Source organism: Mytilus californianus, unplaced genomic scaffold (genome assembly GCF_021869535.1).
Source record: "Mytilus californianus isolate M0D057914Y unplaced genomic scaffold, xbMytCali1.0.p SCAF_6, whole genome shotgun sequence".
Classification (NCBI taxonomy): Eukaryota; Metazoa; Mollusca; class Bivalvia; order Mytilida; family Mytilidae; genus Mytilus; species Mytilus californianus.
Genome location: NW_026262712.1, coordinates 73,219,535 through 73,244,681, shown reverse-complemented (window position 1 = coordinate 73,244,681; position 25,147 = coordinate 73,219,535). Strand labels below are relative to the sequence as shown.

Sequence of the window (25,147 nt, the reverse complement as noted above, 5' to 3'; positions counted from 1 at the left end):
GATACATTTGACAATGTTTAATAATGCTGAAGGATGTCCATTTGAAACCTTTTAATTGATAGATCATTTATATGCGTGTTGATGTCTATCATTTAATGGACTAAAGACAAAATATGTCGAATCTTTGGAAAATTAGTATTGAATGAGAATACATCATCTAAGAATCAATCATTTGTGATCGAACAAATATGAAAAAATCAAGGACATCGAAAATATCTTATTTGATCTGAACAAACCGGCCAATATCTATAAATAATAGATGTAACTATTGTAAAATATCACAATCGCATGACCTGTGAATGATGTGTTATATATCCTTAGTAAATACACTTTGAGAAAAGAACAAAAGAAGAAAATGTAAAGATATTAATGTGAAATCGCGTAAAATAGATATTTTGTTAAAAAGGACAGGTATCTACAATAAGCTTATTCTCACAGCATTCAATAGATACTCAGTAGCATCAACTAAATTTGTAAATAGTGGGAGTTTAAAAAAAGTAGAATAACAAAAATACCGAGCTCCAAGGAAAATTCAAAACGAAAAGTCCTTTATCAAATTGCAAAATCAAAAGCTCAAATACATCAAACCAATGGAAAACAACTGTCGTATTCCTAAATTGGTACAAGCATTTCCTTATGTAGAACATTGTGGATTAAACCTGGTTTTATAGCTAAACCATTCTAGCACCCGATGTAAAAAAAAACCAATGTTGATTTCAAAGTAAACATTTCTAAGGGTTACTTTTGTTTTAAAGCTGTAAACAGTTATACGTATGTCGCTTCTCAAACTGTTTAGGTTCGACTGTACTTGATGAAAACCTTATTATTATTTCAGGAAAACGTGTCGTGTCCACTGAAATCGGAATCAAATACATTGATTTATAGATATCATCATATTTGGCATTGGCTACACGAGGGTCTTGATGGGGGTTTAGGTCTTCATTTCTGTATTCTGTAATTTGTATTTCATTTTTCTCTATTTTCTCTATTTTTTGTCCATAATCATCTATTGAACTCCGGACTTTGTTTGTCCTTTTAAACTTTTTTTCATTCGAGCGTCACTGATGTCTTTTGTAGACTAAACGCATGTTTGGCGTACAAAATTTAAACCTGTTATCTATAATGAGTTTCTTTAAGCTTTTGTACATTTATCTCTGCTCTTTATTTGTTTGTCCTTATATTCTCTAATATGTGAACCCTATCTAGTTCTTCCTAAACAACAATGTCACTGATCAAAAGTCGGAGTAAAATGGTGAATTCTTGTTTTCATGTAATAAAGTAGACGTTTACACACGGTTAATATAAAGTACTCATATATATTGAGAACAAATTTTACTTAATGAATAAACTCATCATAGATACCAGGATTAAAACTTTGTACGTCAGTCGCAAAAAAGGCCAAATAAAGAAGAAGTTGAAGAGCATTGAGAGCTCAAAATTCTAAAAGGTTTTGCCAAATACAGCTTAGGTAATATACTCCTGTTCGCCATATGAAAAAATTGTTAGTAATATAAATTATTGAACTGCAATACAGTTGGGTGCAGACCAAGCATTACATGTAGACGGGCCGAAAAAGTTAACGCGGCGTTTACTCGCGTGCACTTCATGTAAACGCCGCGTTAACTGTGCGTTAACTCCGAAATTTTAGTAGACATAAAAAGTAAACGGGCGTTTACTTTCGCGTTTACCTCCGCGTTAACGCAAAAACGGCGCGTCTTCTAATTTTGTAAAGAGTAAACGGGCGTTTACTTTCGCGTTTACTTTCGCGTTAACGTGAAAAAATGCGCGTCTTCTATATTTGTTGAAAGTAAACGCATGTTTACTGTTTGTAGTAAACGCGCGTTAACGCAGATTGTCATCGTATCCTGGATACACTGACATAAAATATCAAATGATAAGGTACATAAAAATTAAATGACCAACTGGTCATTCTTGATTGACATATTGACATTAACAGTTAATAAAAAAATGTTGTTGGCATCAATTTAGAGTGCCAGCATGTCCTCTTTTTATTCAAAATATTGAATCGTAAACAAATTTCAGTAGTTTTCATACCTCAGACCTGGGAACAGTATCTCAATATATATGTTACTGCTCAGACTGATTCTTATAACAAAATTATTTCCACATCAACCAAAACCGACCATATTAGCATCTCATTATGTAAATCTTATAGACGCATATAGTAAACCAGTAATATTTTCAGTAATGATGGATTGTATAAAACAAATTATAGCCATATTGGAACATAATAACTACTAAAAAAAATTCTGCATCAATTTAGAGTACCAGCATGTCCTCTTTTTATTCAAAATATTGAATCGTAAACAAATTTCAGTAGTTTTCATACCTCAGACTGACTTGTATCATAAAGTTATTTGTCAGCATCAACCAAAACTGACCATATTAGCATTTTATTATGTAAATCTATATAGCCGCATAGTAAATGAGTTATATTTTCATCTATGGATGGATTGTATAATACAAATAATAGCAATATTGGAACATAATGACTCAAAAAATTGTGTTCACATCAATTTAGAGTGCCAGCATGTCCTCTTTTTACTCAAAATATTGAATCGTAAACAAATTTCAGTAGTTTTCATACCTCAGACTGACTCTAATAACAAAATTTTTTGTCCACATCAACCAAAACTGACCATATTAGCACTTTATTATGAAAATCTTATAGTCGCATATAGTAAATCAGTAATATTTTCAGTAATGATGGATTGTACAAAACAAATTATAGTCATATTGGAACATAATAACTACTTAAAAAACTTCTGCATCAATTTAGAGTACCAGCATGTCCTTTTTTTATTCAAAATATTGAATCGTAAACAAATTTCAGTAGTTTTTATACCTCAGACTGACTTGTATCATAAAGTTATTTGTCAGCATCAACCAAAACTGACCATTTTAGCACTAAATTATGTAAATCTATATAGCCGCATAGTAAATGAATTATATTTTCATGTAAGGATGGATTGTATAATACAAACTTTAGTATGTAAATCTATATATCTGCATAGTAAATGAGGTATATTTTCATATACGGATGGATTGTAAAATACAAATAATAGCAATATTGGAAAATAATGACAAAAAATTTTTGTTCGCATCAATTTAGAGTGCCAGCATGTCCTCTTTTTATTCAAAATATTGAATCGTAAACAAATTTCAGTAGTTTTTATACCTCAGACTGACTCGTATAACAAAATTATTTGTCTGCATCAACCAAAACTGACCATATTTGCACTTTATTATGTTAATCTTATAGTCACATAGTTAATCAGTAATATTTTTATGTAAGGATGGATTGTATAAAACTAATTATAGATATATTGGAACATAATGACTTCAAAAAATATTCTGCATCAATTTAGAGTACCAGCATGTCCTCTTTTTATCCAAAATATTGAATCGTTAACAAGTTTCAGTAGTTTTCTTACCTCAGACTGACTCATATAATAAAATTATTTGTCCACATCAAACAAAACTGACCATATTAGCACTTTATTATGTAAATCTATATAGCCGCATAGTAAATGAGTTATCTTTTCATGTAAGGATGAATTGTACAATACAAATGATAGCAATATTGGAACATAATGACTAAAAAATTTAGTTCGCATCAATTTAGAGTGCCAGAAGTTTTCTTTTTTTATTCAAAATATTGAATCATAAACAAATTTCAGTAGTTTTCATACCTCAGACTGACTTGCATAACAAAATTATTTGTCCGCATCAACCAAAACTGACCATATTTGCATTTTATTATGTAAATCTTATAGTCACATAGTAAATCAGTAATATTTTTATGTCAGCAGTTCGTGATGGTTTTTATTTTAAACAAAACTATTTAACGGCATCATTCAACACTCACATGACTGATTCATGTACTTTATAATGAAAACTATGAGAAGTTTTTTTCTTGGAATAGTATACTGTTAATACATTATGTAGGTTGATTGATTTTGTTTGTAGCATAACGTCCAGTGGCAATATTTCATTCATGTTCAGATCGAGTATATTTTTCGGACGTCCCAAATACCATTTATAATCGTTATGGATAAGTCTGTTTAAATTGAAGAGATGGTACAAATATGTACATACTTATACAACTTTATTAATATCCCTTTCAATAGACTGTACAATTTTCGTTTGAACATTTGGCAAAACAGAAGCTTAAATCATGTAAATCCAATCAAACAAGGTGAATTACGATGAAAAATAATGTATTAAATATTAATGCATCGAGTTATACCTCATAGTATATAGCAATTCGAAGTGACAGTTAAAAATGGGGAACGAAGCAACGTAAACCATGATGTTTATATCCCATCATATAGAAATATTTTTCCGATGTGTTGGATAACCTTTCTATCCGCCTCGATATTTGTACACGTAACTTTTGAAAAGAAAATATAGAAAATCTGCTAATCAGTAAAGTTATTGGAACTGATTATTTGTAATTTAATAAAAGTAATATTTCGAATTAAAAGTGTTTTTGAATTGTTCTGGTTTAAAACACATGTACGTAAAATATTAAAATAAAAGTCGTTTTAATAAAATAAAATGTACAAATGAACACGCAGTTGATTTCTTAATTTACACAATAAGTTAACGCGAAAAGTAAACGCGCGTTTACTTTCAAGTGCACGTAAAATTACACTTGTGAAATCTGTAGTAAACGCCCGTTTACTTTTAAGTGCACGTAAAAATAAATTTGTGAAATCTGAAGTAAACGCCCGTTTACTACTGACTAAACGGACACAGAGTAAACGCCCGTTTACTCGGGTAGACATTAGAAATTTCCATTTTGACCGCGTTAACGTAATTATAGTAAACGCGCGTTTACTAGTAAACGCGAAAATTGAAGTTAACTAACGAAATATGTGCACGCGGCGTTAACTTGCGTTTACTTTATGTAATGCTTGGTCTGCACCCAACTGTATCAACAGTGCGAGACTGTGCGTGATTGTTTGGCTTTTCGGATTGTCTTCGTGCCACTAGATTTTTTTATTTGATGGATGCAGAATATTAAAATGAATAAAAAAAGAGAAAAATGAAAATACAGCTTAAATTTTTTCCGGTAAGTAAAAGTGTTCTTTATAAAGAAAACAGTTCTTTAGAATTCTTCATGGAATGGATACTCTTTGTGTCCACTTGCCCTGCAATAAAATATGATCAGATAGTTGGATAGTATATGCGAATGACAATGAAATATAATCAGATAGTTGGATAGTATATGCGAATGACTATAAAAGAAACAAGTGACTGATTTTACTTAAAGATAATAAGATAAGGATCACTTCGAACGGAGTTCTTTGGAATTTTCAAAGAATGCTTAAAACACTAATTCAAATTTAAATATTTAAGAGGAATTGGTAGGATATTTACAATTCGATGGCTCTGGTAGCGTGGAATTGGTAGGATATTTACAATTCGATGCCTCTGGTAGCATGGAATTGATGACTAATTTATCAAGGGAATAATACCGAAGGAACAAAATCCGACTTCGCTAAGGTTTGATTTAAAAATAATTATCTTTTCATACTGATTTATATACCAAATGCCTTTATATACTACTTCAGCAAAACCAAAAGGAGAAATTGTCAATGACGCCTAACTGCAAAATAAGCAAGGTATATACCTTCAGGAAACACAGAACAAATTACTTTCAATATATTTTGTATTTTGTACTTGTATATACAAGGGACAATTGAGAACTTGCCATATGATATGGACTTCTGACCATCTGATGACCTCTAGTTATGTTTAGAATGCTATCGTTTGTGGCTTTGTTTGTCATTTTGTGTGATTGTTTATAAAATTACCCCAAGGAATTGTTGTTTAATTACAACAAGAAGAATCAATTGCTGCTGTCGCTCATCAAAAAACATTATTAAATTTCGGATTTTTTATTTCTAAATTTTAAAGGGTAATATATATATATATAGAAAAAATAAAAAATACAAAGAAAATACTGTTTTCATAATGAAAATAAATATTGAATTTTACCACTTCTCTGTCCATATTCGGGGATATTTATCTAATGTCCATATTTGTTCCATCTCGTCTGGTGACAAGGAAAAACCGAACACCTGAAGAAGATTATTTTAAAACTATTTTGCCTTTCATATTTCTTAAAACACGAAAGAAAACTAGTAAGATGTCAATGTTTTTTTTGTGTGTGTGCTTTTTTTTTTTTTTTTTGCTGTATCGTTCATCATATAATTATTTTGAATTCTGACTTTGAACCTGGAATAGTGCATTTTTAAGAAGGAAATATATATGTGCAATACATTTTGTATATGTTCTGATTTCTGTGGTAAGTTTAGAGAAAAATGTAAACCAGAAACTTTGAACTCGGGAGAAAATACTGACATTTTCCTAAAAACCATCTTCACTACATTCAGAAGAAATTATAACTACATAGATGCTTCAATCATAAAAAATAACTGACAAAGTATATAAAAACTTTTGAATATAAAACATATTTGAATAACGATTTGTTTGCTAAACTTTGATTTTATAATCTTTAAAGATTGTTATACGATTGCAGAACTCAATCTTTAAATGCAATATAAATGTGTGAGCATTTTTTATGGCAGAGAATTTTTTATTAGGGATTTACTCAAATATATTTTTATCATAGTTTAACACATCCTTTGAGTCCCATATTTAAATCCTTTTTTTGTAAATAAGCGACTCACATCAAAATTCTCCTTGATTCTAGACGGCGTTACAGATTTTGGAATTACAATGATATTGCGCTGTAATATAAATCTCAAAACTACCTGAAAAAAATAAGCAACTAATATGGAAACTGCTTATTAAATCTTTTGTAATGAAGATGACTTTTAAATTTAACATACTTGTTTATCTTAACAATTACAATGTATAATCGCACGTGGAAGCGTACAAGTCCCGCCTCGAGTTTTGAATGTCCAGGATTCGATCCCCGGCTGGAAAAACCAACGGCTCCACCGCTAAGCACGTACGTCTGACATTTCAGAGTAGAGCAGACTGGTCGACTCAGAGTCAGAATAATGTGTCCGGGTATTGTTGACATGTCTTCATTTAAAATTGAGAATGATAATGGGGAATGTGTCAAACAGACAACAACCCGACCAAAGATCAGAAAACAGCTAAAGGCCACCAATGGGTCTTCAACACAGTGAGAAAATCCAGCACCCGGAGGCGGGCTTCAGCTGGCCCCTAAACAAAAATGTGTACTAGTTCAATGAAAATGGACATCACACTAAACTCCAAAACATATAATGAACTAAAATTGAAAATATACAAGACTAACAAAGGCCGAAGGATCTTGACTTGGGACAGGCGCAAAAATGAGGTGGGGTTAAACATGTTTTGTGAGATCTCACTTTGAATTGGTACCTTGTGAGCTATCACAATTGCAACTCGGTTCAGCCTACTGTTAGTATAGAGAAGAGTTCATATTCGTATCACATCAGCACGAAATAAACAGTTTAAGCGTCTGGCGTACAAAACTTTAATCCTTGTATTTATGGTAAGTTTATTTACCGAATGCATAAACAATCACAAAACTGATGTTTGCAATCCGAAGCTGGCAATATGTCGTACTGTTACACAACTGTCAAGTGTTAGAGGAAGATTGAGCGCTCACAAACTTGCTTAACCCCAACACATTCTGTATGTGCATGTTACAAGTTAGATGCATATACCTCAGACGCTATCGCTAGTCGCTGTCTGTAATATTTAGTTTTTCACTTATTATTTTTAGCAAACATCATGCTGTTTGTTTTTTAATTGTTTCTTATTTTGTTATACCGGAACATTTTATGCATTTTACTATTCGGTATGGGTGTTACATGTGTTCATAGATGAAGGCCGTAAATATGTGTGACAGTCCTATAGTTGCTGATGTTCTCATCCTTTGGTCTTCGGTGGATAGTTGTCTCATTGGAAAATTGGCAATCATACCACATCTCCTTATTTACACAAGACAGGTTAAGTCTTTTTTGGTGCTTTCAAACGTTTTGTATTTATAATTGTCCGAATGCTGGCATGGAGCATATCTGATGAAGGAAGGAATTCCATAAATACGCTTCTTGTTCTTAGATTTTATATAGATTCTTTGGTAATTTTAAGAGATATCTCTTATTTGTAATTTAAACTCTAAATATTTTGTATCTCCTTTAAGCAGACAGGTATTCCAAACACCATACTAGATTTTAGTGTGTACATATTACATTCAGAAAATGTGATACCATGACTGTTTTTACCTCATGAATCACCATACGTAAATTTTATAAATAGCAGTACTTAAATTAAAGCAATTTTATATAATATTGCTATAGCTGTTTGAATCATTTAGCTTATATTGCATTTTTTTTATGAATAAATTCTCTCCGCCCCAATTAACAATTTCTTTTACCTGTGCTACGGTTTCGCCTTTCTTTTGAGCAATATCCTTTAGTACAGGTTCGTCAAATATACTTGGTTCTTTCCCCGTTCGCCTATTATAATATAAACTTATACATGTTAACCTTCTGCAATCTTTTAATTTTAAATGAAGTTTTAACAATTGATTGATTACTGTTTAACGGCACTTTCAGCACTTTTGTGCTATTTCGTGGCGGTCAGTTTTTATTGGAAGTGGCAGCCGTAGTGCTCTGAGAGAGGAAAACTGACAGTCAAAGTCAATCAAGATTGGAGTCGAGCGCACCTGCCACGTGCGGGTTTATTAATGACATATATTTAATCACTGAGTTTTTGCAATGGAGAGGTCATAATGTTAATTATCACCCGTTCTATATGTTAATGTGTTTGCATTATTATTATTTCACTTCAAAGCATAAAGACTTTATAAGTTTTTAAACCAATTAATCATAAACGTGCAATGTCTTTCATAAAAGCTGTTTGCAAAAATTGTTCTGTTAAAGGTTGGCGGAAAATCTATCATAAGATAGTTGAAAGCAGAGGTAATTTTCTTCTAAGTCAATATCTTATTGAAGTTTAATTATGCTATCATAGAAAACAGTACACACGGACCGTTTTACCTACAAAGGACTGTCCGGGTTTGCTAGAGGTGCATAAGCCGTCACTGTTATGCCTTTTGACAAGCAGAAATCCACAAGCTTCCTGTTTGAGAAATAAGGATGTATTTCCATCTACAAACACAAAATATTAAAATAAAAATAATAAACAATGCTTTTCGATACTTCTTTTTGTACTGTAGACCGAATTCCTTTGTCTCTAAAAAATAGAAAAACGCAAAAATAGTAAAAAGCAAATGAAGATTAGGAAATATATGCTATATAGAGACAGAAGAATTCGGTCTAGTTGTACTGTTATTCTTGGCAAATAAAAAAAACCTTTACTACTTTAATCTTCTATATTTCAACATTCTCAAAATTCTTTTTTTAGAAGCTGTTTACCTCGAAATCGGGACTTGTATATTTTTAATGAAAAAGGCCAACAGTTTAAGACAGATATGTCATGTTACCTGTAGATTACATGGTTTTATCCTGGCACTTTGTAGTATACGTCCTATCTGTGACTTGTTAAAGTTAGACAACCCTATATTCTCTGCCATGCCAGCATCAACTAATTCTTCCATACCCTGCAAGTTCACAAGTTCACAGGTAGTGATGATATAGGAATTAAGAAATGTAAAAAAATAGAAAAAAGATCGAAGTTGTATGTATCATAAAGCGAGTTGGAAAATGAAATTGTAAATATAAAAGAATTTCAAATGTATACTTTGTCGTTTACAAGAATAATCCTCGATATTTGAATTATTTTTAAAAGCATTAAAAGATATTTGATATACTAATATATATATAGGAGTGGTGATTAAAATATAACTATGACCGTAAGATATGAAAATAAAAGTAAGTGAAATGTGTATATCGATTCATCGCAAAAGATTGAATAGATATAAAACATGTTCTTCTTCTAAGATTTTTCCAAACAAGAGAAAATGGGCTTTAAAAAATTATTTCCAATTTTTTAATTCTTCAATGAGTACATCTAAAAATAAAACTGGTTCTTTGTTTTAAAAAGATGAAGATATTTCTATGATAAATCATTCTAAATCAATATATCGGATTGTTTCTTTCACGTTATATGACAGCTGATTCTTTGATTTTAGTAGAGAAAGATATTTCTATGATAAATTATATTTCATAAGTATAATTCCAAAATATCAGATTTTTATTTCATAAATTATCATCGTTTTGTCTGAGTATCTTAGAAATGTATGCAAAGTGAACCATACCTTCCATGTATCTATTATGTCGTGATTCACAAACATTATCTGGTCATTTTTATCTTTGGGAAACAAATCATCTCCGTCCTACAATGAAGAAAAAAACCATCAAAGATACCAGGCTTATAATATAAACTTTAATTGATTTATCATTAAAATAAATTTCTTGGATGCCATAAATAATTTAATTCATAATTTAGCGATGTAAATCTGTCCTGGTAAGTACAAAAATAAGTAAACTCAAATGTACAAATCAACACCTAATGTACCGAGAAGAAAACATAAGGAATTTTTGTAGAAAAAAAACTAACCTTACAAATTTAATATCCGACAGTAACATAGAATTGCATATATTTATATAGCACTATTTATTGCATGTAATTGTTAAACACCAACCCATCATTACTTGAGAAAAAATAGACAGCGGATGATACCAATGGGACAATCAAAATTCATTATTCAAAGAGAGACCGACAGCACCATGTGAAAAACAACAATCGTCGAGAAAACAAACAATAGTCTAAAAATACTACAAAGAAAGACTGAACAACAAGAACCACACCGACAAACCGGGGCAATATCTGGTTCTCCAGAAGGGTAACAATGTAACAATGCATTCAAAACTAGTTCGGACGCAGATATAAGATCTAGAGCTTGAGATATAGTATAGTCAGTTTTCTTTCAGCGAAGACTAATATTCAAGTCTACATGCCATGTTAGTTTCATATCTCATCGACATTTACTCTATTACTCTCATGGAAACTCAATAACATTCAGATTTACTGTCATGTTTCTCTCTCCAATATATTTTATTTTAAAGTATTTAGAATTACAAATAAAAAAACTTTCAAAGTTAATCTATCTTGATTGCTGTTCTTCGTTTTTGTAAATTTGTTTTTTTTTTTTTTATATTTGTAAACACTGTTTATTCGTATGTGTAACTGTGTTTGTATTTGTATTTCACCTTTGCTTTTTTCTATGCTATAACATTTATTAAGTGGGTTTATTTTTTTCATCTATTTTTAGTAACTATGACCAAGTCCTAGATTACACCGACGGCCTTTTTGGGGACTTGCTGGTGCCTTTTGGATGTCAAAGCGCGGCCCTTACAGTGAGGGTGGAAAGCTGGCACTGCCAACTGATGCCCCCTATTTACATATTTATGGAGAGAAAACAGTTTTATTGGAATGGTTCAAAATACTTATATGCTTGGAGGGACAAATAAAACATGTTCTATAAAGTTTTCAATATGAATGGTAAAAAAATCAATCTTTTTTGTAAAAGTGACCCTGATCTTCGACCGAATGACCACCGGCGTCCTCTGTTTTCCTATATCTTCAATCTGTACAAATTTCATTATACATAATCAAGGGAAACTCAAGTTATCATCTATAAACCGTTTTCCAAAAAAAAATATTCGAAACAGTGACTTTGACTTCGGACCTGTTGACACCGACATACATCCTTCTTCTTCTTCCCTATATCTTGCATTTGTATACGTTTCTAAACCTAAGACAAAGTAACAGTAAAACCAACATGTATCTCTCTTTATATGCGAACTTATAGCAAAGTAACAGTAAAACCAACATCTATCTCTCTTTATATGCGAACTTATAGCAAAGTAACAGTAAAACCAACATGTATCTCTCTTTATATGCGAACGTATAGCAAAGTAACAGTAAAACCAACATGTATCTCTCTTTATATGCGAACTTATAGCAAAGTAGTTTATTAAGTGTTATTTTCATTTGAAATCCAAAATAAAGTTTTTTTTTTATCTTAAAAAATCACGGACAGACAAACTTCGGACCGTGGCATATAATAACATATTGCATTCTAGAGGAATCAGGAATTGAAATCCAAGAACCAATACACGAACGCAATAAAGAGGAAGTCCGACATAACTTCTAAAGAAAAAAGTAAAAAAAAACACACACACACACACACACACACACACACACACACACACACACACATATACAACATTGTTGTGCTGAGTACAATCATTAAGCCTAGTCTAGAGTAGTCACTTTTTTAGAACCACAACTTTTTTTTACTAACAGTGGAAACTGTTAAACCCACAAATTATGTTTAAAGCATTTCATTCCTTACCTTAAGTGAAACAGGCCAGTGAATGACCAGCAGCTGGACACAGTTCACTTTAAGATTATCCAACGATTTCTGGAAATTTTCCTTTATATGCCGTGGATTATGATGTGTGTCCCATAGCTGAAAAGTTTTTTGAAATCTTATTGACTCTTTTTTTGTTAATCGTCCAGTGGAAAGTTGTATGAAATAAATAATGTTAACAGTTCTTATAAAAGTATTAAAAGTTTTTTCTTGTAATTGCAAAATTCAAATAATTCGCAAAGAGAACTCATTATTTCAACACTGAAACGCAATTCTATACTAAAAAGTAACGGGAGCATTTGAAGACTGTAGTACCCGCAAGCTTGGTGCTTGAAAATTGGTAGATTTCGGCGGAAATGTATTATTTTGGACTATTAGAAACAATCTAAAAAATTGTGCATGAAACGGTTTGTAATACCGTATATATTTCTATTCTCAATACATCATTTATGTTTCGGTTGTATAAATCCGTATTAAAGAAATACTATAACCTTCTAAATAATTACAAGAGATCATCACATCATTTTTTTTTTTTATTTTGAAAGAAAATATGACAAAAATGGCGAAAGATACCAAGGTGACAAGAAAAAGTGACAAAATCATGGCTACTGTCCTGTTACCTTAGTCGTGATAAAAATTTCTTTTTTATCTTTAATTGTACCGTCATCTAACTTGGCCTGTATACCATCTCCTACTTCCTTTTCGTTTCCATAAACATAGGCACAATCAACACTCCTGTACCCGATATCTATGGCAAACTTCACTGCATCCTTAACTGAACCAGGTCCTCCCTGATAGATAAAAAAAAAACAAAACATTAAACGCTACATTCAGTTTTTTTTTTGTGCATTTGTCTTAAAAATGGTAATTATTTGAAAGTAAACTATATAATTTAGAAAATGCTAGTTTTTTAATACCTATTTAGTATACTCATTCAGAAATACTGACCGGTGTTACATAATGCCCCCGTCACACAAGACCACGATCGCACCACGCTCACCGCGATCGAAAATAAATTCAGACCGTGGTGAGGTCGCGGTATGAGCGGCATGAAAATGTAAATTTTCGTTGTTTTCACGATGCTACTACGTCCTCATTACGCTTCTACAACGACCCCGCTACGATTATACCACGTGTTCACCACGCTTATTCTACAACCCCACTACGATTATCACGATCTTACTACGCTCATCACGTTCTCACTACGAACATACCACGATTTATCCGATTGCAACACGATCTTACCACGCTTCTACTGCGATTAAAGCACGCTCATACCGCGATCATACTACGATCATACCACGTTCACACCGCGATTTTGCTACGCTCTCAGCAATAACGTCAACATAGTGTTCCATATAAATACTGTTCCATTCCTTCTATTTCTCATCAATACGTAGATTTCTCGGAAACAACACAGTCATGTCGCCAAAATCTATCAGAACTCGTGGGCGTGGTGGTAGGTGTAGAGGTAGAGGTATAGGTAGAGGCAGAGGGGCCTCTGATACGAATCCTGGTCCAGTTGAGATGTCGGACCGACCAATCCAACTTGAACCACAACCTATTGCTGGTCCATCAATATCAAATGACGATGTTTTATATGATCAAATGACGATGATTTAGTGAACGATAGTGGGGATGACACAGATTTTGTATCTGTGTTAATGATTGTAGAAGCATTACTACATGTATATGGTCTTGTGTTTCCATGGTTCAATTGAAATTGATGTTTCAAACAAAATCTGGAAAGCTTTTATATATTTTATGTGACAATGACAATGAACATGACTAGAACTCGAAATGGTCGTAGTATGAACGTAGTCAGGTCGTAAGAAGAGCGTGATGAGGACGGCATGAGCGTGCTTGAATCGTACTATGGTCTTGAACAGCGTAGTATAAACGTGGTATAGTCGTAGTAGAATCGTGGTTGGGTCGCGATGAGAACGTGATGGTCGTAGTAACGTCGCTGTGCGATCGTAGCGCAGTCTCTCCGACTAGAATCACGCTTTCGCTACGCTCTCGCTACGATGGTACAGCGACCTTTGCGATCTTACCACGACCTTACTGTGCTCTCACTACGCTTCTACTACGTCCTGATTTCGCCACGACCGCACCCCGATTGTTTTGAACATGTTCAAAGTTGTTCCACGCTCATATTCTATTTCCATTTTTTTCAGAGATCGTTGTGCGATCGTGGCCTTGTGTGACGGGGGTATTACTTTTTATACAAAGCTTGCTGATAAAAGAAACCTATAAATAGATTAACCCGATCATGTTGACACTTGAAATATTATTGGTTTTAGCACAAATATTTACCTATGCAGATATATATACTTACCGTTACATTATAGGTTCCTAACCCAATCACAGGATATTTCGTTCCATTTGGTAAAACAGCAAACTTTGCAATGTCTGAACTCATTGTATGTTCTACTTGCACCCAAATCTTTCTAAGTTTAGTCAGATTTAAACTATGAGTACGATTAGTATTCCTAACATGTGTCGACCTAAATATTTGCATCTTATCGCAGATAATGGTGTTTGCATTTGAAAACGTTTTGTTCGCACCTTATTTGTCCTAGTTTGGCTTGACTTTTCATTTGTTTTATCTTCCAAGATAACTTTTGTATATTTTGTAACGAGCATCACTGCAGAAACATTAGTTGTCGAAATGCGCATTCAATGCAATAAAATTAGTAACGTTAATGTTATTTAAAGATGTTGAATATAACTGAGGCAGGTTTAAATCGTTTGAAAAAAAAACACAATTTGACCACATTTGATAGTTATATGAAAACTGACCACAAACTTTGAACTAGCTTTCAGTAACTGCAAGTACTCTCAAATTTATACTTTGTGTTTTGTTTTTGTGGTCAAATTATTGATAATTTATAAATAAATCTTTGTGTTTTGTTTTTGTGGTCAAATTGTGTTTTTTTTTTGTTTGGGATGTATAAACACCTTGCCATGTTCGGTCTGTGTTAGTTACTTTTCTGCTTTGTATCGATCTGATAAGTTAAGCCCGTAAAGCTTTTCAACTGATTTTTATAGTGTGCTCTTATGTTGTACGGTTACACCACTGTCACAGGTTAGAGGGAGGGTATGGCGTCAGCAAACACTTTTATCTCCGCCACATTCTGTATGTGCTTGTCCCAAGTCAAGAGCCTGTAATTCACTGGTTGTCGCTTGTTGCTGTATATCATATTTGTTTTTCGTTTATAGTTCTGTAAATCTGGTCTTTAGTTTTCTCTTTTGAATTGTTTTACATTTGTCATTTCGGGGCCTTTTATAGCTTACTATGCGGTATTGGCTTTTCTCATTGTTGAAGGCCGTACTGTGACCTATAGTTGTTAACCTCTATGTCAATTGGTCTCTGGTGTTTAGGCCATTTATCTCTATTATTTATTTCTTTTTACTTTTGCCAATTATTTTGTTCTATTCATATCTAAACACCTCATTATTCTATTTTTTTTTATTTCTTGGTTCATTGTCTCTTTTATTTATATTTTTTGCCCACTATTCTCTATTCCGTAAACCCCCATTCACACACCCCATTTTAGGTCAGCGTATAGCTTTCACAAATAAGCAAAACTCATACCGAATAGGCTCCGAATGGCAAAATGATTGAATGCTACTCCCGGTTTGAATTCTGACATTGCGCAAATTTGTTTTTCAATCAATTGATCAAGCAAAACACATTATCGTCCTGATTGTTCGTATAATACTGGCAGATGGGCCTTGGTCGTCAATTCTAATCAATTTAAATCAACCTTTCTAAACTTAAAAATAAAGATCACGCACCTTTATTGTTCAGATTGATAAAGACTTTTGTATCCGTCGACATTAACTTCGATTTAAATACTATAGATCTGATAACCGCTGTGCATGTATACTTTAACGACTGGGCTAGTTTCCAGTTTTAAAAGTAGTAACCTCCCTTGTTAATGTGATGTTGTAACCTATCTATCTATTTGTACCATCGTTATATAATATTATATTGTACAATTTAAATTTATGATTCGTTTAATATTTAAATATAATAATTTTTTTTAGTAAAGATATAAACAAGGTAATTTGAAAGGCTTTGATTCATTTATCACCGTAGTTCAATTCATAAGTCAGGCGGTCTATTTTGTCAACATTATGTTGAAAGAACACCGGGGTGTTTACATTGGCCTTTATATTTACTATCAATGACTGTGAAACAAGAAAGGAAAATATTGTACATAATAAAACGAGAAATAATTAAAATTACATACAAAACTAGTGAAGTCAAAAAAGAAAAACGGAAACACTTTTGATATTGATTTTGGTTTTAGAGAAATCAAAAACAAAAAATTAAAACACTTTCGTTTTCGGTTTTGGTTTTAGAGAAATCAAAAACGAAAAACGAAAACACTTTTGTTTTTCATTTTGGTTTATTTGGACCTAAAACAGAACAAACTTCGGGCAAGGAATCAGAGCTTTGCATGAGGGAGATTTATTCCTTAATTTAAAATAATTTCCTAAATTTTATAACTGCAAGTTTTAATTAAACAATGTCCGTACTTTCACGCCAGTTCCGTAGTACTGGCTACTGGGATGCTGATACTCTCGGGGATTAACAATCAACCAGGAGAGGTATCTACCCAGTGGTAGTAAATAACATAAACAGTGTCAATTGTAATGCACAAGATGCGCATTTCGACAACTAATGTCTCTTCAGTGATGCCATTAGTTTCAACTTAACCCAACTGATATTTATATATATGTGTGTGCAATTAGTATTCCTTGAAAATGCTAACTGCTTTGTCTACCATTATTCATTTACTCTAAGAGATACATTTGACAATGTTTAATAATGCTGAAGGATGTCCATTTGAAACCTTTTAATTGATAGATCATTTATATGCGTGTTGATGTCTATCATTTAATGGACTAAAGACAAAATAGGTCGAATCTTTGGAAAATTAGTATTGAATGAGAATACATCATCTAAGAATCAATCATTTGTGATCGAACAAATATGAAAAAATCAAGGACATCGAAAATATCTTATTTGATCTGAACAAACCGTCCAATATCTATGAAAAATAATAGACTAGTAACTATTGTAAAATATCACAATCGCATGACCTGTGAATGATGTGTTTTATATCCTTAGTAACTACACTTTTAGAAAAGAACAAAAGAAGAAATGTAAAGATATTAATGTGAAATCGTGTAAAATAGATATTTTATTAAAAGGGACAGGTATCTATAATAAGCTTATTCTGACAGCATTCAATAGATACTAAGTAGCATCAACTAAATTTGTAAATAGTGCGAGTTTAAAAAAGTAGAATAACAAAAATACCGAGCTCCAAGGAAAATTCAAAACGAAAAGTCCTTTATCAAATTGCAAAATTAAAAGCTCAAACACATCAAACGAATGGAAAACAACTGTCATATTCCTGACTTGGTACAATTATTTCCTTATGTAGAAAATGGTGGATTAAACACTGGTTTTATAGCTAAATCATTTTAACACCCGATGTCCAAAAAAAAACAATGTTGATTTCAAAGTAAACATTTTCAAGGGTTACTTTTGTTTTAAAGCTGTAAACTGTTCTACGTATATTCTCAAACTGTTTAGGCTCGACTGTACTTGATGAAAGCCTTATAATATTATTATTTCAGGAAAACGTGTCGTTCCTACTGAAATCGGAATGAAATACATTGATTTATAGATATCATCATATTTGGCATTGACTAAACGAGGGTCTTGATGGGGGTTTAGTACTTCATTTTTGTATTCTGTAATTTGTATTTCATTTTTCTCTATTTTCTCTATTTTTTGTCCTTAATTATCTATTGAACTCCGGACTTTGTTTGTCCTTTTAAACTTATTTTTCAATCGAGCTTCACTGATAAGTCTGTTGTAGACTAAACGCATGTGTGGCGTAAAAAATTTAAACCTGTTATCTGTAATGAGTTTCTTTAAGCTTTTGTGCATTTGTCTCTGCTCTTTATTTGTTTGTCCCAATATTCTCTAGTATGTGAACCCTATCTAGTTCTTCCTAAACAACAATGTCACTGATCAAATATGTTAGTAAAATGGTGAATTCTTGTTTTCATGTAATAAAGTAGACGTTTACACACGGTTAATATAAAGTACTCATGTATATTGAGAACAAGTTTTACTTAATGAATAAACTCATCATAGATACCAAGATTAAAATTTTGTACGCCAGTCGCAAAAAAGGCCAAATAAAGTAGAAGTTGAAGAGCATTGAGAGCTTAAAATTCCGAAAGGTTTTGCCAAATACAGCTTAGGTAATATACTCCTGTTCGCCATATGAAACAATTGTTAGTAATATAAATTATTGAACTGTAATATCAGCAGTGTGAGACTGTACGTGATTGTTTGGCTGCAGAATATAAAAAGGAATAAAAAAAGAGAAAAATGAAAATACAGCTTAAGTTTTTTCCGGTAAGTAAAAGTGTTCTTTATAAAGAAAACGGTTCTTTAGAATTCTTCATGGAATGGATACTCTTTGTGTTCACTTGCCCTGCAATAAAATATGATCAGAAAGTTGGATAGTATATGCGAATGACAATAATAGAAACACGTGACTGATTTTACTTAAAGATAATATAAAAAGGATCACTTCCAACGGAGTTCTTTGGAATTTTGAAAGAATGCTTAAACACTAATTCTAATTTAAATATTAAAAGAGGAATTGGTAGGATATTTACAATTCGGTGGCTCTGGTAGCATGGAATTGGTAGGATTAACAATTCGATAGCTCTGGTAGTATGAAATTGGTAGAATATTTACAATTTGATGGCTCTGGTAGCATGGAATTGGTGACTAATTGTATCAAGGGAATAATAACAAAGGAACAAAATCCGACTTCCTTAAGGTTTGATTTAAAAATAATTATCTTTTCATACTGATTTATATACCAAATGCATTTATATACTACTTCAGCAAAGCCAAAAAAGAGAAATTGTCAATGACACCTAACTGCAAAATAAGCAAAGTATATACCTTCAGGAAACAAAGAAAAAATTTCTTTAATATATTTTGTATTTTGTACTTGTATTTACAAGGGACGAATGAGAACTTACCATATGATATGGACGTTGACTATCTGATGACCTCTAGTTATGTTTGGAATGCTATCCTTTGTGGCTTTGTTAATTATTTTGTGTGATTGTTTATAAAATCACCCGAAGGAATTGTTGTTTTAATTGCAACAAGAAGAATCAATTGCTGCTGTCTCTCATAAAAAAACATTATTAAATTTCGGATTTTTTATTTCTAAATTTTAAAGGATAATGTATAAAAAAAATAAAAAATACAAAGAAAACACTGTTTTCATAATGAAAATAAATATTGAACTTTACCACTTCTCTATCCATATTCGGGGATATTTATCTAATGCCCATATTTGTTCCATCTCGTCTGGTGACAAGGAAAAACTGAACACCTGAAGAAGATTATTTTAAAATTATTTTACCTTTCATATTTCTTAAAACAATGTTTTTTGTGTTGTTTTTTTTTGTTTTTGTTTTTTTTTTTTTTTTGCTGTATCGTTCATCTTATAATTATTTTGAATTCTGACTATGAACCTGGTAGTGCATTTTTAAGAGGGAAATATATATGTGCAATGCATTTTGTATATGTTCTGATCTCTGTGGTAAGTTTAGAGACAAATGTAAACAAGAAACTTTGAACTCGGGAGAAAATACTGACATTTTCCTAAAAACCATCTTCACTACATTCAGAAGAAATTATAACTACATAGATGCTTCAATCATAAAAAATAACTGACAAAGTATATAAAAACTTTTGAATATAAAACATCTATTTGAATAACGATTTGTTTGCTAAACTTTGATTTTATAATCTTTAAAGATTGTTATACGATTGCAGAACTCAATCTGTAAATGCAATATAAATGTGTGAGCATTTATTTTGGCAGAGAATTTTTTATTAAGGATTTACTCAAATATATTTTAATCATAGTTTAACACATCCTTTGAGTCCCATATTTAAATCCTTTTTTGGTAAATAATTAAGCGACTCACATCAAAATTCTCCTTGATTCTAGAAGGCGTTACAGATTTTGGAATTACAATGATATTGCGCTGTAATATAAATCTCAAAACTACCTGAAAAAAATAAGCAACTAATATGGAAACTGCTTATTAAATCTTTTTTAATGAAGATGACTTTAAAATTTAACATACTTGTCTGTCTAAACAATTACAATGTATAATCGCACGCGGAAGCGTACAAGTCCCGCCTCGAGTTTTGAATGTACAGGATTCGATCCCCGGCTGGAAAAACCAACGGTTTCACCGTACGTCTGACATTTCAGAGTAGAGCAGACAGGTCGACTCAGAGTCAGGATAATGTGTCCAGGTATGGGTGACATGTCTTCATTCAAAATTGAGAATGGATATGGGGAATGTGTCAAAGAGACACCAACCAGACCAAAGAGCAGAAAACAGCCAAAGGCCACCAATAGGTCTTCAACACAGTGAGAAAATCCCGCACCCGGAGGCAGGCTTCAGCTGGCCCCTAAACAAAAATGTGTACTAGTTCAATGAAAATGGACGTCACTCTAAACTCCAAAATTTAAAAATGAACTAAAATTAAAAAATATACAATACTAACAAAGGCCAAAGGCTCCTGACTTGGGACAGGCGCAAAAATGAGGTGGGGTTAAACATGTTTTGTGAGATCTCACTTTGAATTGTTACCTTGTGAGCTATCACAATTGCAACTCGGTTCAGCCTACTGTTACATGTAGTACAGAAAGGAGTTCATTTTCGTATCACATCAGCACGTTCGTGTCCTGATATGCATTTTATATGTGCCACTGAACGTTAAACACCAATCCAAACTTTCATGGATGTATTACAAAAAAAATAAACAGTTTAAGCGTCTGGCGTACAAAATTTTAATCTTTGTATTTATGGTAAGTTTGTTTACCGAATGCATAAACAATCACAAAACTAATGTTTGCAATCCAAAGCTGGCAATATGTCGTACTGTTATACAACTGTCAAGTGTTAGGGGAGGATTGAGCGCTCACAAACTTGCTTAACCCCAACACATTCTGTAAGTGCACGTTACAAGTTAGATGCATATACTTCAGTGGCTGTCGCTAGTCGCTGTCTGTAATATTTAGTTGTTCACTTATTATTTTTAGCAAACATCATGATGTTTGTTTTTGAATTGTTTCTTATTTTGTTATACCGGAACCTTTTATACATTTCACTATTCGGTATGGGTGTTGCATGTGTTCATTGATGAAGGCCGTATATATGTGTGACTGTCCTATAGTTGCTGATGTTCTCATCCTTTGGTCTTCGGTGGATAGATGTCTCATTGGAAAATTGGCAATCATACCACATCTCCTTATTTACATAAGACAGGTTTAGCCTTTTTTGGTGCTCTCAAACGTTTTATATTTATAATTGTCCGAATGCTGGCATGGAGCATATCTGATGAAGGAAGGAATTCCATAAATACGCTTCTTGTTCTTAGATTTTATATAGATTCTTTGGTAATTTTTAGAGATATCTCTTATTTGTAATTTATACTCTATATATTTTGTATCTCCTTTAACCAGACAGGTATTCCAAACACCATACTAGGTTTTAATGTGTACATATTACATTCAGAAAATGTGATACCATGGCTGTTTTTACCTCATGAATCACCATACGTAAATTTTAGAATGAGCAGTACTTAAATTAAAGCAACTTTATATAGTATTGCTATAACTGTTTGAACCATTTAGCTTATATTGCATTTTCTTTTATAAATAAATTCTCTCCGCCCCAATTAAGAATTTCTTTTACCTGTGCTATGGTTTTGCCTTTCTTTTGAGCAATATCCTTAAGTACAGGTTCGTCAAATATACTTGGTTCTTTCCCCGTTCGCCTATTATAATATAAACTTATAAATGTTAAGCTTCTGCAATCTTTTAATTTTAAACAGGATTTTGATAATTGATTGATTGGTGATTAACGGCACTTTCAGCACTATTGTGCTATTTCGTGGCGGTCAGTTTTTATTGGTAGTGCAAGCCGGAGTGCTCTCAGAGAGGAAAACTGACAGTCAAAGTCAATTAAGATTGGAGTCGAGCGCACCTGTCACGGGCGGGTTTTAATGACATATATGTAACCACTGAGTTTTTACAATGGAGAGGTCATAATGTTAATTATGACCCGTACTATATGTAAACGTGTTTGCATTATTATTATTTCACTTCAAAGCATAAAGACTTTATAAGTTTTTAAACCAATTAATCATAAACGTTCAACGTCATTCATAAAAGCACTTAGCAAAAATTGTTGTTATAGGTTGACGGAAATATCTTATTGCAGTTCCATTATGCTATCATAGAAAACAGTACACATGGACCGTTTTACCCACAAAGGACTGTCCGGGTTTGCTAGAGGTGCATAAGCCGTCACTGTAATGCCTTTTGAAAAGCAGAAATCCACAAGCTTCCTATTTGAGAAATAAGGATGTATTTCCACCTACAAACACAAAATATTAAAATAAAAATAATAAACAATGCTATTCGATATTTCTTGTTGTATTGTAGACCGAATTCTTTTGTCTATAAGAAATAGAAAAACGCAAAAATAGTAAAAGGCAAATGAAGATTAGGAAATATATGCTATATAGAGACAGAAGAATTCGGTCTAGTTGTACTGTTATTCTTGGCAAATAAAAAAACACAAGTTGCTTTCTTTAAAAAATGAAAAGCAATACGTGAAGACGGCTGACTGGTCAACAAAAAATTTGCTAAATTTTTGTTTGTTTTTGAATTGAAATAATTGACTGTGAATAGAATAAGATAATGATGATGTTAAAACACTTTCATTAAAAATATGTAATTGTATGTAGATTTTTGTACAAGTCAGTTGAAAGCAATGTCAGATAGTTTGAATAGAAAAGTGTATATATACAGCTACTATTCGAATACTATTTTATTTATAACTTGGGAGCGTACATCATTTTTTCATAACCCTTTTGCAAATCCCAGTTTCTACAAACCGGATGTCTAATGCAAATTGCACAAACCAATCGCAATATAAATTTAAGCACTCAGTTTGCTTTATAATCCGGATGCATTTATTTTATCTATCATATCTTCATATTTTGTTTCCTGGATGCCTTCAGTTATTCTCAACTCGTTATTGAAGCTGTCTGTACTCATGGTAGATGTTGAATAGATAAATTAAAAGTCCAATTTCCATGTGAAGTGAAACCCTGTGGCATGCAACTTATAAGAAGGTTTCGTATATATTTCTTGAGAGTAACACACCAGCTTCATCAGTACCTCTTATATAGAGACTTATTTTGGTCTCATAAAACATCTCAAATTTTAAGGATTTCCTGTTTTTACTTATTAATAAATCAATCCAAATATTCTACAGGAAATCTTGGTTTTGAAGAATATCTTGTTTTCAGAAGTTTTATGAATACCTGGACAACCAATTTATATAAAAGATATGTAAATAGATACCAGGATTAAAATGTTGTACACAAGTCGCGCCAGACGCGAGTTAAGTCTACAAAGAATCATCAGTGACGCTCGAATAAAAAAAGTTAAAAAGGCCAAATAAAGTACGAAGTTGAAAAGAATTCAGGACCCAAAATTTCGAAACAAAGGTTTTGCCGAATACATCTAAAGTATATTCCTGGGGTAGAAAATCCATAGCATTTCGAAAATGTCAAAGTTTATAATAGGACGGTGACTCAAAATAGAAAAGAAAAGAGAAACAGCTAGAGGTCAGAATACCGTAAGTAATGATGACCGTGCTAGAAAGTCACATGTCAAGCTCTTACTGCCGTGTCCTGAATTTAGATAAGAAAAGAGAAAATTCACATTCGAGAGTGAAATTAATATTTGTGCATGCAAGTAGTATTTTTGCGCAAGAAATAGTAGATAGAAAGCATACGCACTGGTACTCTGGATAAGAATACGTATTTGCGTCATCACATATATTAATCTTATAGTTGAATTCGGATGTCAAACTACCTACCTCACGTGTTTTGACTCCGGATTCATTGACATTTAATCCGGAATTTGTGTGAACGCAAACCGATAGTGTGCATGTAAGCAGGGTGATGTACAATGTGAATGAACCAAGACGTGTAGGATAGCTGGTCAACACAATGAATACAATTTTCAAAATCGTACCATAGTATTAAAGCAAACAAACAAAAAAAGAATTGAAATTTTATAATTAACATACATTCCTGTTAATGTTTTTTTTTTCCGAATATTTAGAATATAATATCAATACACACAAACGTCAAGTATTTACGAATGGACATTTTATTTAGCAAATCAATCTCTTCTTAAAGTCTAACATTCCACTATATGAATATATTGCTATACAAAATATAAGCAGACACTTATAAATCCATACTAAAACAGTATAAAATAATTAACATAGTAATTAAATTTTGTTATGATTATTGTAAAATATTAATTACGTTTTTTGTGAGATGCAAGGATTTAAAATCCTTGTGAATTGAAACCATGCAAGTATTTTTTCATTCACGATCGTTTAAAATTAAGTTATTTAGCTAACTTTGGGTACGCATTCCTGCTCATTGGTGCTCATACGTTGCATATAATTTTCATAAATGTAATGACTGTTCAAACCTGCCGGTGTGAGACATAATGCACGTATATATGACAATTTTAATTATATTCTATTAAGAATAAATTCAGTCTCAGTTTAAACTTA

The 25,147-nt window shown here is 32.2% G+C and overlaps 2 protein-coding genes across 2 annotated transcripts in view; both read right to left on the bottom strand.

Moving 5' to 3' along the window:
* Nucleotides 1–4,964: 4,964 nt before the first annotated feature.
* On the bottom strand, nt 4,965–13,227 carry LOC127705879 (aldo-keto reductase family 1 member B1-like). Its single transcript, XM_052210241.1, has 9 exons — nt 13,015–13,227; nt 12,377–12,493; nt 10,274–10,351; nt 9,500–9,616; nt 9,058–9,164; nt 8,429–8,510; nt 6,723–6,806; nt 6,028–6,110; nt 4,965–5,177 (listed from the first exon to the last, which is right to left on the bottom strand). The coding sequence occupies exons 1-9, from the start codon at nt 13,210–13,212 to the stop codon at nt 5,135–5,137; spliced, it is 909 nt and encodes a 302-aa protein (XP_052066201.1). The 5' UTR covers nt 13,213–13,227; the 3' UTR covers nt 4,965–5,134.
* Nucleotides 13,228–18,786: 5,559 nt separating this feature from the next.
* The window catches only part of LOC127705877 (aldo-keto reductase family 1 member B1-like), a 147,978-nt gene continuing 141,617 nt past the window's right edge, over nt 18,787–25,147 (bottom strand). Inside the window, exons 7-10 of the mRNA XM_052210239.1 lie at nt 22,235–22,316; nt 20,450–20,533; nt 19,766–19,848; nt 18,787–18,924 (exon numbers count right to left, since the gene is read on the bottom strand). Coding sequence (XP_052066199.1) covers nt 18,882–18,924; nt 19,766–19,848; nt 20,450–20,533; nt 22,235–22,316 — 292 coding nt within the window. The 3' untranslated portion in view covers nt 18,787–18,881. The remainder of the gene's footprint in view (nt 18,925–19,765; nt 19,849–20,449; nt 20,534–22,234; nt 22,317–25,147) is intronic.